Source organism: Haemaphysalis longicornis, unplaced genomic scaffold (genome assembly GCF_048455015.1).
Source record: "Haemaphysalis longicornis isolate Haplotype H1 unplaced genomic scaffold, Haemaphysalis longicornis Haplotype H1 scaffold_6, whole genome shotgun sequence".
NCBI lineage: Eukaryota > Metazoa > Arthropoda > Arachnida > Ixodida > Ixodidae > Haemaphysalis > Haemaphysalis longicornis.
The window spans coordinates 171,790,551-171,807,407 of NW_027526407.1; the positions used below are offsets into that span (position 1 = coordinate 171,790,551).

Sequence of the window (16,857 nt, forward strand, 5' to 3'; positions counted from 1 at the left end):
GACACTTTCCCAATTCACTGTGACATGTCCTTTAGAGAAATACATAAGAAAAATGTACCAAACTTTGTCATCACTCAGCATTTTCTGTTGCTCCAAGACAAATACAAGGCAGCTGAATTTTACACAGATGCCTCAAAAACTACCACAGCCGTATCCTGTGCTGCAAATGGCCCCCTACTTAATGTGTCCAAAACAATGAACACGAACACAAGTATATTCACTGCAGAGGCATACGGTATACTACTGGCTTTAAACCACATTCTTCAAAACAAAATTAAGAACTCAGTTATATACACGGACTCTCTGAGTGTCGTCTCAAATCTTTCATCTCGGAAGGTCAGTAGAAACCCCACTTTTAATTGTGTTTTAAGAGCTCTCTACTTGGCTTATGGCCTGAAACTCATTGTCACAGTCTGCTGGGTTCCTGGCCACTGCGGCATTGCTGGAAATGAAGCTGCTGACCGTAGTGCTGCAGCTGCCGCCCTTCGAAGCAGCATAGACGTAAACGAGGTCCCATATCAAGATCTGAAACCTTTTGTAAGAAGGAAGCTGCGGGACCACTGGCAGCAGCAATGGGACAGAGAAGTAGAGAACAAACTACATATCGTTAAACCCAAAATAGAAAAGCCTCCTGCTGAAAAACATGACAGATTTGTAGAGGTAGCATTATGCAGATTAAGAATTGGCCACACACACATCACACACTCATACCTTTTAACAGACGCAAACAAGCCACAGTGCCATCGATGTGGGGGTCAGCTTTCTGTCCTTCATATGCTTATTGAGTGTGACATGTGCATCATTGAAAGGAAACGTCATTTTAATGAAGCTTACACATATAACATTCCCTTGCACCCTTCATTATTTTTATCAGACCATCCAATGTTCCCATACAAAAAAGTTTTTAGTTACCTAGCAGATGTAGACTTTTTAAAATACATATCATATAGACCATAACCTCACCTGTGTTCATTATGTGTTTTAAAACGGTGGTGGAACCTGAGACTTTACACCTTAGGTGCTTGCACTCACTGTTTTAATATGACCCTATACACCATTTATCTTAGTATACTCACTATGCTTTAATTATGGCCCTATACACCAACCCCCTGAGTAAAGTTTTTTAAACTAGTGCCTCCTTTACAAATCTTTCTCATCTCTTTCATCATTGTCATGGCGCTCTTTGCCTTTGTCGGCCTTGCGCCATTAAACCCAAAATCATCATCATCTGAAATACTGCCTTTATTACTTTAAACGTTAATTAAACATGTTGATATGTTGTGACCCACCTCTAAGCCAACCTAAAGAATACCAAACCAGTTTTTTCATGAAAAGAATGCACAGTATTGAGCTAAGAAAAGATTTCACAGTAAAAAAAAACAAAAAAAAAACACAGGTCTGCAAAGCAGTAGTACTGCCATTGCTGGTGCTCGAACCTGGGGCATTCGTTCCAAAACCCACGATTCTGTCCCCCATGTACTGAGAAATAATGGTGAAGCTCTTTTAGCAGTTGCACAAAAGAGTAGGAGGATTGTTTCAAGCAAAGCAGCAGATGGCTTGTTACCCCCAGGGGTACGGAAATCTCGCAAGCCGAATGGCGTACCAAACAATGTCAGACTTGTACACCAAGCTGCGGGTACCAGTTTACGATGGTAGACCTTAAAGCATAACGTTAGGCCTAATGTCTGGCCGTCGCATAACAAGGACGTCAGGCGAGCACGTACACATGGTTGTCAACCAAGTGGGATGTGAAATATGGGGTTGTGTTGACATCTCAGCAAGTGGGATATTTGGTACCATCGTAGTCGTGCCAATGCTGGATTTTAGCAGAACGGACCATGTAAGACTGTGTTAATTCATGTCCTTCTTGTCTTAAATAACCAAATGTTTATGTTTTACTGGGACCTTGCCCGTCAGCTACATTTTGCTAGTATGCAGCGTTAAATGTTTTCATCTTCAGGTTTTGCGACCCAATATTGCGGCTACTAAAAGTCCCTGTAATGCAGAGGCGAAATCAAATGCAGTTCAGTATGCTTTGTGCGTTACATGAACATCTCAAAACAGGCACACAGAAAAATGGGTATAGTGTACATTAAGATGCAAACATGAAAAAAAAAAAAAAACGAATTTTTTATCAGCAGACAGTTCGCTGTTGGGACTATTTCATTGATTGTCCCATATGTTCAAGCTGTTTTGAGATTTACCGGCAGGTACTTTTCCCGAGATTTTTAGAAGTTGTGAAGGTGGAAGCTAAAGGCCCATTAACACTTGCGACGGGAGCAACAAAAGGCGAGCTATGTGACTGGAGCAACCACCACACTTGGTGTTCACGTTTGCGTCCGACACGAGCAACAGCGATAACCTATTTTTGCTTTTCATGCCATTGTCGGTCAGTTGTAACGTGACTTTACGGGGGTTCTGATTTTGACAATGCACAGTATCTAGATGCTATGGTAGGATATGACATCAGGAGCTCTCACCTCCTCCTCCTTGCATCAAGAGCAACGGTGGTGACAAAAATTGGTCGAAACCAATCGCTCTTGTCGCTCGACGAGAGCGGTGCTGAGCAACTAGAGCGACAGAAATCATATCGCTTCTGTCGATTTTGGTCGGTGCAGCCACAAGTGTGAGCGCACCTTTAATGTCCACTTGAGTGCCCTGGGATGACAGAGGGCTGGTTTAGTAAGCCGGCTGCTGCTATGAAGCAGAAGTGGCCGCAGTGCTGGCAGTGGGTGCAGCAGTGTGCCATGAAGAGCATCGTGGCTCACTGGTGACTGCTGCACCTCTGGGTGAGGGTACGGTTTATCCACGTCCACCCTCCAGCTGCACTGCCAACACTTTGGCTGGCTCTTTGGGAACAATGCAGCATTGTGTGTAACGTTAGGCCCAACTGGTTGATGCATACCTGCATTTCCAATGGGGACGTCAGGCTGACGTGTGTACCTGCATTCACAGCCGATGGGAATTGATGTGCCGTCAAGGAGCTGGAATATTATAGGAGGTGAAACGGCCCACTGTGGCAAGTGCAGTCTAGTGACCAGATAAGGTCATAAGGAAAAACGAACGTGAACTACAAAGCTTCGTAGCTGCGACGGTGAAGGAAAGAATACTGGTATCTGATAGATGTAATGTTAGCAGCTACAATTCATTCTGCAGCTGTGCATGTGCGATGAGCTGTCAAGTGCTGCGGCTGCGCAGTTTCTTCTCTTGCGACAGATGCCGCAAGCTTAACCTAGGCCAAACACTTGTGACATTGTCTCGCCGCCCTAGGAAGCGCTGTTTCCTCTCCTTGTCTTGTTCTTACTCTGTGGGTGCCCTTTAGCTGCTACGGATGACGCTGACACCAGCTTTTTCGCTCAGTGGGCCATTTAATGCACCCAGCAGGGGTCTGGTTCAAAGTTGCTCTTCCCTCATTTCGACGGCTCCGTCTTGTGGGAGTGCATGTCAGCTGTTTTGAGAACGGAGCTGTCTGAGCCACGCAGTTTCGATTCCTGCTTCGCAGTTGTCTGGCCCCAGAGATGAAACAGCCAGCCGGGCCTGGCTCGTACCCTTGTCGTGGGGGAATGGAGAAGGAAACTCGTCACATGCTGCTGCTGCTGCTGCTGGCCTGAATTCCAGCGTCATTGTTGGCCTCTGTTGCCAAAAACCCTTTTCTTCTCCCATCGTCGTCTGCACTTGTGCGTGCTCAGTGGCGGCTGTTTGCAGGACTGCGCACTCCTATTGTCCCTCTCTCCCACTTTCTTGGGGTCGGAAAGGCGCAGAGTTGCTCGTGTTGGTTGGGAGGGCACTTTTCCGCTCCCCCTGCCCTTGCTGCCCTCTTGCATGCTATTTTCTGCTGCACCAGAGGAGCGCTTTTGTTTGACTCTAGGTCACAGTTGGTGTGTTTGCTGGTCAAAGCACCCACACTTCTAGGTCATAGCAATTGCATTTGTGGGCCATTATAGCCCTGTTTCCACAACCATGGCTCCGCTGCACCTCAGGTGGTGCCTGGTAATACCTTTTCATTGGCTGGTTGGCTTAATTGGTTTTATGTTTTGGTTATGCTGTTTTGGAGCAGGTGAGGCCCTTTAAAATTCAAATCATACCCGTCTCATGATGACACTGGTTGAAACGTGAAGCTTTCTTGCATGCGATAAATCAAATCGCGAAATGCCAAAGTCAAAGCCGCTGCTATCAAAGTCTTAAGTGTCAATGATCGAAGTGAAAACTGCATGCAAGTCAAAGTCCAAGGCCAAAGTCCACTTCAATTCAGTAAAGGTCCATAGCCAACGCCTGTGCAATGGACCCAAAGGGAATGCTAAGTCACCCAAATGCAATGATGGTGCAGTCGGACAGATGTGGGCTTCATGACGCGAGGGGCCCATGTTCGATTCCACCCACGGAAAGTGGTTTTTCTTGTTTTCATATCATCATCATCATGTGGTCGTCCTGTGTGTAAAGTTGGCTTTCCTGCTGTGTGTATTGGTTACAACACCGCCATCAGTGAGACTAAGAAAGCTTCGCTTTAAAACAGCGACTCAGTGTCATCGCACCCATATTTTGGCGCATAACTGTCACTCCCGGTGTTCCTGTCTAAATATATTGTGAGCTGCAGCTTGTGCGCTCACTTGGTCCGTCGTTTCCACGCCTCAAGGAATAAGAATTTCTCAAAAAGGCTTTCCGAACATTCCTTCGAAACCTTTCTGCAATGCTCAAACAGTCATAGGATCCTCCTCCGCTAAAGCCATTCACCGCTGCCTTGTGGAAAGCTCTTGTCGTGCGCTTCTCGCAAATGAAAGAGGGGACCGCTCGATACAAAAAGGTTTCTGCTGCGCCAACAACACTCTCAGCCCATTAAACACGCCATCTCTAAAAATAATGCCAGGGGGGAGGGGGGGGGAGCAAACGGCGCCGTCAGGGACCAAAGGGGGCCCCGCATCTGATAGAGCAAGTGACAACAACAACGCCGCCGTTGTTTCCGTCGTCTGCTGCTCCCCGCTCTGTCGTCGTCTGCTCCCCGCCTTCTTCCCTCTCCACCTCATCTGGCTGACAGATCATTGTTCACCTGGGGGGCGTAAAGTCTCGCCGGCTCGTGTTTTCGCACCTTTGCCCTCTTTTCTGCGCCGCCTTGCGTCTTTTCGCGGTTAATGACAGAGTCGGCGGCTTCGCTCGGGTGTGTGCACCGACATGTTCTCAGAGCGTTGACCGGTCGGGCTGGAATTTGGAAGGTGATTTTTTTGAACCACTTGGCAGCTGCAGTTGTGTTCAACTTGTGTGATTTGCTATTTTGTCGTTGTGGGGAAGAAGGGCAACTCGGCAGGCTTTTTCAGTGTCAAGAGCAGCTTCACAGCTCAGTAACGAGGAAAGCAATTGACGATAAAACAGAAAATGAGTAGTGTGTGCACTTTTCACTTTGTTCGTTCGTTTTTAGTGTGTTAAATGTTGCTTCTGCCTTACGTGGAATGAATCAGCGCGTCAGTGAGTTCTGCAGGGGAAACATACAGGCAGGTTGAGGGTGCAAGTTATTCTTGTGATGTGTACTCAGTATAAGCAGTTGATTGTCGACTAAGGGTGTGTCAGTGCAAACATTCATTTCCTTTCCGGGAGCATATATGGCTCCAGACATTCCAAAACATGCACCTTAACAAGTATGCGACACGAACGTTTAAGCATATATTTGTGTTCTGTTGAATACTTCACTGAACTTTGTATGAATAAAGATGAAAATTAATATGGGAAAGTTGGCTCACAGTTGAAGCTTGTTCGCTAATGCTTGATGGTTCAAGGTTAGGCTCGGTTAAGGCGTTGTGCTGCTGAGCACGAGGTCGCGGGTTCGATTCCCGGCCGCGGTTGCCGCTTTTCTGATGGAGGAGTAAAGCAAAAATGCCCGTGTGTGCGAGATTTCGGCGCATACTAAAGATCCCCAGGTGGTCAAAATTAATCCGGAGCCCTCCACTATGGCGCGCCTCATCGCCTGCGTTGCGTTGGCGCGTTAAACCCCACAATCAATAAATCAAGGTTAGGCTCGCAGCATAGCTGTTTCGTACTGCTGAAGTACATTGTGGCCGTTTTCTTTAATACTGTCAGTTGGATTTGCCACAACACGGGGAGAGGTTCAAACTGCACCACTCAGCATACTCCTTTTTATTTTTTTACTTGGCTTTTTTTTTTTTGCTTTACACAACTGCTGTGCAAGAGATTGTTCAGTTTACATAGAGATTGCATGAAACTGTGATGCTAATACACGGTACATTAGCTCTTTGTGCGCAAGATTAAAAACTGTACGCAGATGTTTTGGTCGGTAGAGGCATTGGCTAGTAAGGAACAGTAACGTCCTGTTGGCTGGTATACTTGAAGCGGGATACCTGGTTGTAGTAGCCTTTAAGATGTCTAGCGTGGCTTTACAATGACCAGAGAGACTGCAACTGGTCAACAGTTCTCCCTGTGTTCAAAACGTGTCAGAGAACTCACATGTCTTTGTGACAGCATATGCCACATTTTCTGTTCTATTGCCTCGCCATATTGTTTCAGTCTTTTAGTGAAAGTATTGACACGATTTTTCTTATCAAGAGCTAGTGAATCAACACACGGGTGCGTACAATCCTGACCACCCAAATTATGTACTTTCTTTTTTCATAACTATGTTTAGAAGCTCTTTGCACTGTAAACCAGAAATATTCACGTTCGAAAACGTTTCACCCAACCTGCAATCAGCTTTTGTTTTTATGTGTACTCAATTAAATAAGCCAAAAACGGGACGTCTAGCTGTGCCTTTTGGGCAATAGTTTTGACTGCTGTGGGCACAATTGTTTCCTCCCTATTGGAAAAAAAAGCGCAGCCAAAGCAAGGCCTGTTGCATGGTCGGCCTCCCACGTAATTCGCCGGCGTCCCACTCTCCCCTTCCCAAGAAAAACCTCATCGATGGAGGGCTGAATTTGCCATGGTGAAGGTTGTGCTACCACCATCACAGCACGGCCCCTCAAGATAGTGTCACTGATACGTAGGAGGGAGGGAGGGAGAGGTAGAGAGAGAGAGAGAGAGAGAGAGAGAGAGAGAGAGAGAGAGAGAGAGAGAGAGAGAGAGAGAGAGAGAGAGAGAGAGAGAGAGAGAGAGAGAGAGAGAGAGAGGTAGAGAGAGAGAGAGAGAGATGCGTAGCTTCATCATCAGTTTGCATACCATTGTACCTGATGGAATGGCAGAGATAGCTGAAAAAACACGTTGCGGTCAAAGCATTCAGGAGGGCGAGGCGAAGGTTGCGAGGCCTTGTCTCTCGTAGGCGTTGCCCGCACGAGCGGTCACGGCAGCCTCGGTGTCTCAACCCCAGCAGCCCAAATGCTGCTATGCGCCCGGCCGCCACTGAGACGGCTGCTGCCGCCACTGGGCTCCCCCCGAAGAGAGAGGAGTTTCTGATCTCCTAAAATTAGAACCCCCTGCCTCCTTCCCCCACCCACCCCCCTCTCCGGCTTCTGGGCAGACACGATGGGCCTGCTATTCCGAGGATGATGAAATACTGCCGCCCATTGGCGCGTGCTGTGCGCTCTGTTGAATCGGGGAGAGGCACCGAAACGGAAGACCAGATTGCCCACGCCCCTCGCTGTCTAATGGCCTGGTGGGGGGGGGCTGTGTTTTGTTTGACGGGCGGGGAGGAAGAGGAAGTCGTTATCGGGCCACTCCCCCTTCCCCTCTCGATGGAATGATTGTTTGTTTGAGCGTTTCGTTAGTGGCCAGGCTTTGTTTGGGGCTCCGACCCGCTGTTTATTCACTGGGGCTTGTACCCTCGAGTGCGGAGTGAAGAAAAGCGGGGGCTCTGGGCGTGCGCGGCTGTTGAATTGTGGCGACAATCTTGTGAAGTGCTGTTCGATTCAGAACCGATTATTACAAATGCAGAATTTATTTGTGCGAAGCGGGTGGTGATGCTTTACCAGTCCAGATAGAACAAATGGAGCGGGGCAAATAATTTGCACTCCCTTGCGGCCAGAATACTGGCTGTGAAGCTTGGGTGTTTTGAACCCCGGAAATGTTCTTTGAAAATATTACTCGAAAATAGGGTAGGAAATTGAAGTGCCTGTTGGAAGTTTCAGACCTGTTGGCATGCACTAATGAGAAGGTTTCCTCGCTACTGTAACGTGTGGAAGGATTCGTTATCAATCCATGTGAGGAGCGAAATCAGGGTCACATTTGGAGATGGTATTGGTGCAAAAAAATGTTCAAGCATACGTCGCCCTCTGGTAAAATGGGTCATACAGCAAAATTTTGATAACTCGGAGACATTTAGTGGAGAGTGCTACAAAAGGTGCTTGCAATTGAACACACGTGAATTCCCATGACTTGTGTACGATTAGACATGGGGTGGGTGCAAACAATTTCGAGAAATGGGTTGACCACTATTTTTTGTTGTTTGTTTTAAATTGCGGGAACATGCTTTTTTTTTGTAATATTTGGCATGGCAAAGTGGACTCTAAGCAAATTTTCTGAGGGAACATTATGGTGGCAGTTTGCTTGACAAGTGTATACTGCACCATAACGGGAATATACAAGAGAAGCAAGAAGCACAGCAAAGTCGCGGAGCACACATTTCCCTCCAAAATACGAAATTGCGTTCATCTCCTGAATGGTTTTTGTTGACTGTAGGGGCCCAGACAGGCCGTGGACACGGTGTTTGTTAATACAGTTGCTGACCGATTTTTTTTTGGACCCTCTTGGGGCTGAGACACTGTCCTGATAATCGAGGAGTCCAAAAAAATTAATTTATGCAAAAAAAGTGGCATTATTTACCTAGTGGCTTGAAAAACTCATCAATCTGTTTCTGTGGGGCGCTGTGCAATGCAAACAGCACAACCGACCGTATGCGACCTAACGGCCACCGTGGCGGGCGACTGACAACTGACTTCCTTCGCGCGGCTTGCGAGATGGGGCAGCAAGCGGGGCCTGCTATCTCGGATATATGCGAGATCAGCTGGTGATATGTAAGCACCCCTGGTTCGAGGCTGCAGAAAAACGAAGTGGCAGTGATGTTTTATTTATTTTATTTATTTATTTATTTATTTAGATAAGTGCCCACAAACAGCATGATGCCTTCAGCGTGGTGCACAGAAGAAACAAGGGAAAGGATAGGAAAGGGAGATGTGTTTGCGTTTTCGGTAGATTTTGATTGTGATTGAAAGTAAAAGTCTGGAAAATTGAACAAAGGGTTTCAAACTTCCGAAATTTTGGTCTATGTTATTTATACATTGATTCTGTGGATTGCGTGATGGTGCTGTGGCAAAGTGTGGATAATGAGGGAGGTCCGGAAAATAAGACATCTGAAAGATCGGTTGGGAATTGTAATAAGCCTGGGTTGCTCACAAATGCATCCTGCGGGCACTCGCGTCCTTGTCCAAATTTTGTGATACCGTGAAAGGCCTGTGAAATGGTGCAGTGCGTTTTGTTGAGCTCGAAACCTGACTGGGTATTTTCAGCGATTTTTTTTTTGTTAGCATTTGAAAGCCACTAGCACCGTTTCTTGTTATAATATAGTTGCAAGTAAGCGAGAGCAGTGCATGAGTGCTTGGGCATTGCATTCCGACACAGAATTACAAATTCACAATGTGTGGTTGTGCCACATTGTACATACAGGGGCCGGCATAAGTGATTGGAAGAAGGATTTGTGAGTATCACAAAATATCGTCGGTCTTACTGGCTTCATGGCAGCCATTACCGGTTTACAGGAAGCTTTTTCTATTAGGGGGGACTCTTTGGAACGAACAACAATGCAGCCAGGCACTTTCCAAAAGAAGAAATTCCTGTATATTTCGTTCTTTTTTTCTTTATCGTTTCTTTCCGTTCAGAAAGGGGAACGGAGGCTAAAGGCTTGGAGCCTGACTAGGGCCCCTGCTCCGGTGGCAGGCAGCGTGCGGGCACAGTATATTATATTGCACACTTGCAGTCGAGTGTACAAAAACAAAAACAAACAAAAGGCTACAGAGAATGTTCCAGTTACTTTTGACAGCACCTGTACAGTCACAGACAAATGAAATGGCAACACTAAAATGCGAGCCAGGACACACAAATAGCGCTCTTTCTTTCCCTGCAAGTCAAAAACGACGTGTGGCTCAATTACAGTAACAAAATTGGGAAGTGTGGCTTTCGAAATACACCGATAGCGCACCATTATTTCACCTCCACAAACAGTTTTTTTCTCTTTTGCGTGTCCTGGTTCATATTTTTGTGTTCGCATTTCATTTGTCGGTGACTGTACTAATGTGATACAGTGGAATACAAACAATGGAGCGCGTGGCTTTTAGTACACGCCACACATCCTGGTGACAAGCCACGTATGTGCAGTAAAAACAGGTTATGAGAGTTTTTGTGTCCAACCTTGGTATGAAAAGACCATCGTCCAGCGCTTGGGCATTTTGGGTTGTCTTCCTGCCATGTTCTCCGCTCACTCACGTAGGCATTGTTAAATTTTATTGTTTTGCGAGTGAAAACAGCTCACACAGCTTTTCTTTTTTTTTTCTTTTTCAGTTTTGTGCTGAGGTTCTAACAGATGACGGAAAAACGATGGTCTTTGCTTGCCAATGTTGGTCACAAACTTTGCACTGCGCATGCGCGGCATGCACTGAAAGCGATGAGCTCCGTTGTTCGTATCAATGTAGTATCACGATAGTACATGCATGTATAGGGGACAGTCTGTGCAGAGACTGGAAGTGGCAATGGTTGATAATAGAGGGGTGTAGTCAGATGGGTGATTCCAATCCACAAACTCAAACTCGCCGCTGTGGCTCAGTGACTAAGCCGGTGTGCTGCTGAGCACGAGGTCGCGGGTTCGATTCCCGGCCGCGGCGGCCACTTTTCTGATGGAGGCGAAGAGCAAAAACGCCCGTGTGTTCGAGATTTCGGCGCACGTTAAAAATCCCCAGGTGGTCGAAATTAATCCGGAGTCCTCCACTACGGCACGCCTCATCGCCTGTGGAGCGTCTGTGTGTTAAACCCCACAATCAATCAATCAATCAATCAAGCAGTTCACAAACTGCGAACATTTTGCTATTTCAATCCATCGGTCAGCAAATTTAGTCAGTTACTTAAAGCCAACTGCGAAATTCTCAACCTTGTCTGGTTTTCGTTTATTTTTTTCTCTGTTGGGTGTGTGTCATTGTTAGCGTGCTCCAGTTTTTTTTTTTAAAGCTATGGGATTTGCTGCACTTGAGCATTGGTTGTGGTTTTTCTGGGCCGTCGATAAAAACCGTGCTATTTTGATAAACCGTGTCATTCTGATTTGGCTTTTGACTGTGTGAGGTTTTGAAGCTGATAAGTTAAGAGTGGGAAATTCTGTTTGAACTCTCGGGCTATACAGGAATATTTTGCTGGGAAGACATTCTTTGAGGGGCAGTACAAGAGGTCTGATAAACCCTCATAAAAACCTCGTGTGTATCTGTACAAACCACTGCAAACGTAACCCTTTTATCGGCTGCACTACTATGCACAAATGCTTGGCAGCGAGGACGTTTGTTCCGGGGCAATATAAAGAGCATGATATATCAAAGTAGAAAACCGTAGCGCCTTTTATTACTAGCGATTCCTTTGGTGAAAGTGTACTAGCATTTCCTTTGGTGGAAGTGGGATGCATCAATTGTGATATGGAGAGATGCATTTTTTCTTAGAGTCCACGTTAAAATTCTCACGCAGCTAGAAATTTGAACAGAATTAACACAAAATTGGGTGACTATGAGATGCTCCTCTGCAAGTAGGTGTATAACTAAGGTGTGAACAGGACTCTTTAGCAGCTTGTACATAAGTGAAATGCAAGAAGACAGCTCGGTTTTCTGTTTTTAGCTACTATGCAGAGGGTGTATCGAGCAGAAGAAAGTTGTTGTAGCACCAGACATGCCGGCTCCATTCAGCTCTGACTAACAAGGCACTGCTTCCACCTCTTTGCAAAGCTCTCTTTGTTTCGAAGTCTGCGCAAGTTTTAAAGTTGAAGCACCTTCCGTAAAGCAGTGCTGTGTTGTAACCGCGACCCAGATTTGGAGAAATTACTTGCCGTCATTTCAAGTGCTCACCCAAGTGCACGGCCCGATTTTTGTGGGAATTTCGAACAGAAAAAAAAAATGACAAGGAGGAAGTAATGTCCCCAGCATCTGAGTCGCATCCAGGCTTGGCCTCTTTTGTAGCAGTGGTGAGCTTGCATTGACTATCGGATGGCAGTGGTTGACGAATCGTTGCCCTTGCTTCGCAGGCATGCATCGACGACAACATGGCCATGGTGGAGTTCCTCGTCGAGCACGGCTGTGACCTCAACCTCGGTGATAACGAGGGCTGGACGCCGCTGCACGCGACCGCCTCCTGTGGCTTCGTCAGCGTGGCCAGGTAGGTTGGGAGTGGGAGTGTGTTGTGGTTGTTGGGATGTGGGCTGCGTTAGTTCGCCAGAAATCCTCAAGGTGGAGTACAGTTTTTTCGTGGGTAAAACCGCCCCTACATATAATCCGCGCCCCCACTTTCAGCCCACCGGAACGGAAAAGAAGATTGATTGATTGATTGGCTGTTTATTGGAGGAGGTCATAAGACCCTGAAGGGGATGGGGGAGAATGGGAAAAGGGAACATCACCACAAAAAATTCTCTACAGCGCACACAGCACACACGTGTCTTAATCCGGACATTACAAACAAGACTTCGCCTTGCAATCAGCGTATTGTCCACAAATTTGATACAAGAAGGCTGCACCAAAGCTACTGCTCAAGCAACACATCGCATGCTATGTAGACAGAAAAGGCGTATATTTAGAAAGTAGAATATGCTGATTGCAAGGGAAAAGTCTTGTTTGTAATGTCCGGATTAAGACACGTGTGTGCTGAGTGCGCTGTAGAGAATTTTTTGTGGTGATGTTGCGCAGATTCGTGAATTTATAGGTCTTTCGCCAAACTAATAAACTTCAGTTGTTAGAGTGCGCTCGTCCCTGCTTAGTCAGTGTTACTGCGTAGGAGCTTCGTGGCACATCGTGCACTGCTGTGAAGCTGCACTAAAGGAAAAAACCTGCGTATTATCAGCACCCGTACTTTGCCACTGAAATTTTGCATTTTTGGTGCGGGTTATACGCGCCAAAATACGTTACGTTTCTACAAAGGAAATTTTTACAGGAAATCTGGACCAGGACAAATTTTTCTTCAGCTGTGAAGTTTCTGAGAAAGCTGTATAGCTGCCCTTCGTAGCTGTATGGCTGCATTTTAGGTGGTTGTCAGAATTTCCCTTGCACATGTGGACTGTGTAGAGGGACAGGTGCTTGTTATTTTTATGGTTCGTGTGGTTTTTAATTCTAGTGACTGTGAGCATTGTGTTGTGGCCAGTGGCAGTGCCTTGTAGAACAAAATGGGATGATTAGATGGCCTTGCTACGTATAACAAAGGGGTAAGGACAGAAAGAAAGGCATCGCTGTCTGATCACAAAGTATTATTTTGCAGTAGTTGTATTCGTGTGCTGTATGAACATTTTGCTTGCTTTCTAGTGAGTGGACTTCAATGCCAGGAGAAAATTTGGGTCGTCCCAATTGATCTTGAGCCCTCCCTTAACGGTGGATTTGTACTGGGTGCTTTTTCGGCGCCCGAGGCAGTTTAAACTGTAATTAGTCGTATTCATTTACAAGCCTTCGTGATAGAACTCTAGAAGGGAACAAACAAATGAGTGCTTGGTAGGGTCACTGGCGAAGGTAGTCACTCGGGTTTCATAAGATTTCACAAATTTTTATCCTACTTAGCTAAAGAGACCCTGAAAACCGGCATTTTTTTTGCAGAAAAAAATATTACGGAATAAAAATGGAGGAGGAGGGGGGGTTGTTTCCTTTTTTTGGTAGAGTGGGCAAGTTTGTATCCACCTGGATGAAAAATTGGTGCCAAGAGTGCCAACAGTGCGTGTAGACTTTGAGGTCACTTTTCTTTTATGTCCCTACGGGGGAATGTTCAGTACAGTTTTGCAATCCCAGCCAAAGAAGCGGGCGACCTGATTTCCCAAGGGATAAATTCTCAGATTCGTCTATTTTTGTGTCCATTTGAAAGGGTCCATTTCAAGTGAACCCTGATTAGCTGAAAGCAGACGGCCTTGTGATGCAGCACAAACAAGGCAGGGTGCTGGATTCTGCGCATATCATTGGTCTCGCAAATACAGTTACTACGTCATAATTGAGACAAACGTGAAATGACCATTTTCGAATCAGACGCAATTTGGGATTCCGCCCATGGCTTCATTAGTCATACCCCAGTGCCACACGGGCCATAGCGACTGGCGCGCTTGACCATGGCTTACATATGAGGCATATTGTTTCCGTCTTTCCCTCCCCCCCTCTCTCTCTCTCTCTCTCTACATAGGTACCTGATTGAGAATGGAGCGGATGTCTCGCGAGTGAACAACGATGGTGACCTGCCCATCGACATTGCCGAGTCGGAGGAAATGGAAGAGCTGCTGCAGGCTGAAGTGGAGCGGCTCAGTGAGTCTCTTTGGGAAGAGAAAGCAAGGGGGCCCACAGGCCTTCGCTCTGCTCCCGCTGCTGTTTGTTGCGACTGGTTAAAAAAGCCATAGAGGGCAACGACGCAGGTCGTGCCTCCTGATTTGCACAAGCAGAGTCTTATTGCGTTTGAAATGTGAAATTTTTGTTTTCAATTAAGTCTGCGTTGATGTGGCAAATTTTTTTCTTTTGTGTAACTTTCCTTAAATTTCTGTTTTCCCGCCCCCCTCTCTCCATCTTCTTGCTAACGGAGCCCATGTCATACAATCCTAGTGAAAAACTGAAGTATCTGTTTCTGTGTGCAGGTGTTTCTCTGGGTTTACAATGTAAGCATGACCCATCTGTTGATCTTTTTATGGCTGTAATGAGCTGTAAAATTAGTTACAAGCGGTGCATCAAAAAACGGATTCTCTTATTGCACTCACCAGGGTTCATAGTATTGGAGCATATAAAGATTACAGCTTTATAACAACCACTGTTTTGCCTGCTCCTCCAAAAATGGCTAATTATCTCTAATTATCTTGGCAACTAATTGACTTACTGAAAAAATAATGGCATATTTGAAATCAACGGAAAAAAAGCAGCAAGACTGACAAGTTTCACAGAGTTCACTTAACAATTAAAGCAAGCTGTTTTAAGAGCAGTGTCGTCCCCTCTGAAAGGATGTGCTGCAGGCTTGAGGAGGCAGAATTCAGTGGGCCTGACAGAATTGAGGAGGCTTACTAAGTGGGTAGCCAGCCTTGGTGCATGTATGTACCTGTACAAGGTGTGGTCGCTAGGTTCCCAAAAAAGCGTAATCGCGAAGGGCTTGTGCGGGAACTCACTGTGGTTGCATTTCAATTTTCTCCCTGCGTTCACCGTGTGCATATTGTAGCTCCGCATGTGGCAGGCGGGATTCCTGGCACCCTCTTCCTATTTTTCTTCCCCTCTCGGTGCGAGGGTGGTTGGCGATCGCTCAGGCAGCCTCGCCTTGTGCCCGCCCCACCCCTTCCAGCCGTGATCCCCCGAAATAGCGCGTGCGTTTACATTCCGATGTCCTGCTCCCTCCTCCTTTGTTTTGAACCGGCTGAAAGGGAGGGAGGTGTCAAGGGGGAGGCCTTGGCTGCTGTCCTTTCTTCTCGGCCCCTGCTCTGTTGTTGCCCTCCAGAGAAGGATCACTGGCGGGCGGGTTCGAGCTGTGGGCAGCTACCACTTCTGTTTCACTGGGCGGGTTATGCAGTGTTGGCTTTCGTTTGCTTTCTCGCAGCAGTGCCTCTCTCTTGTCAAGGGCCATAGAGTATCGGTAAGGTGACTGGGACCTTCAGGGTGCAAAATCGGGACACCTTGAAAAGAAGGGGGGGGGGGGGGGGGGGGGGGGGTTCTGAAACAAAAGTGCGAAGCAAGAAATGGAACAAAAGGATTTCTCAGGCACTTCAGGGTGCTGATGTTCTTCGAAGGTGAAAGCATAGCAGTTATCAAATATTCTTGTACTGCTAAGTTGTGTTAGCGTCTCTCTCTTGTTTTTTGCTCCGCCTTTTGGCGCTAATTACTCTGTCAGGCAGGCTAGGTGTATTTCACGCGGTGGCTTCAACACAAGGCTTCCACACAAATTCAGATTCCACACCAATGTATCTTCTTTTATCTTCTCTTTACAGTGGCGGACATTTTGGTACCATTCAAGTTGCCGCCGATGGCTACAGCAGTCACTTTTTGTGTTTTCATGAAACACTTCATGCTTATTTCAAATCCGAGAGAAGCAAGACAGTAGTTCTAGGGCATGGGAAAAGAGATCTTAAATTCTAAGTCTAAGTTGGCAAGCACAACGCTGTTGCTGTACCTACTGACTGTAGGGGCACTCAACTTCGTACAAAAGGATTCTTTGTGTACAAATTTAAACTCCAACCCGTATTGACAGACGTGTTTGCCGCTGGCAGTAGGCCCAAAAAAGAGGCACTTTTTATAACCATTTGCATTGTCCTGTTTGTAGCGTTGCTTGAGCTGGCTGGCTGGAGTAAAAAACGGTTGGCAGATTGTGCGCAGGTCCTTCAAACCTTTGATGAAAACCCTCGAAATTAAAAAAAAAAATTGAGTATTCAATAACCTGAAAGGCCTGGAATTTTTTCTTCACCTTGAAATCCCCTGAATAGCTTGGGCAATGCAGTAGAGGGCTGATCATGGGACCTGGTTTTTCAGGGTCAATCAGCGTGGTCCCCGGCATACTCCCTATCAAATCGGTGCACTTATCGTCAAAATTTGGTGGAACACGTGCAGGCTGCTTCACGCGACTTGCGCCGAAATAGAGCAGGAAGAACATGATAGTGAGAGAGTAAAAGAAGTTAAAAAAAAAGGGCAAAAGATGAATCAAAATATGGTGAATACCGTATTTTCGCGCGTATAACCCGCCCCTGCATATAATCCGCACCCC

At 46.4% G+C, this 16,857-nt stretch overlaps 1 protein-coding gene across 4 annotated transcripts in view; it reads left to right on the top strand.

Moving 5' to 3' along the window:
- Positions 1–16,857, top strand: part of Mbs (Myosin binding subunit) — a 120,221-nt gene that overhangs the window by 35,141 nt on the left and 68,223 nt on the right. For all 4 annotated transcript variants that reach the window (XM_077672843.1, XM_077672845.1, XM_077672842.1 and 1 more), the window contains exons 2-3: positions 12,197–12,327; positions 14,317–14,435. In XM_077672843.1, coding sequence (XP_077528969.1) covers positions 12,197–12,327; positions 14,317–14,435 — 250 coding nt within the window. The remainder of the gene's footprint in view (positions 1–12,196; positions 12,328–14,316; positions 14,436–16,857) is intronic.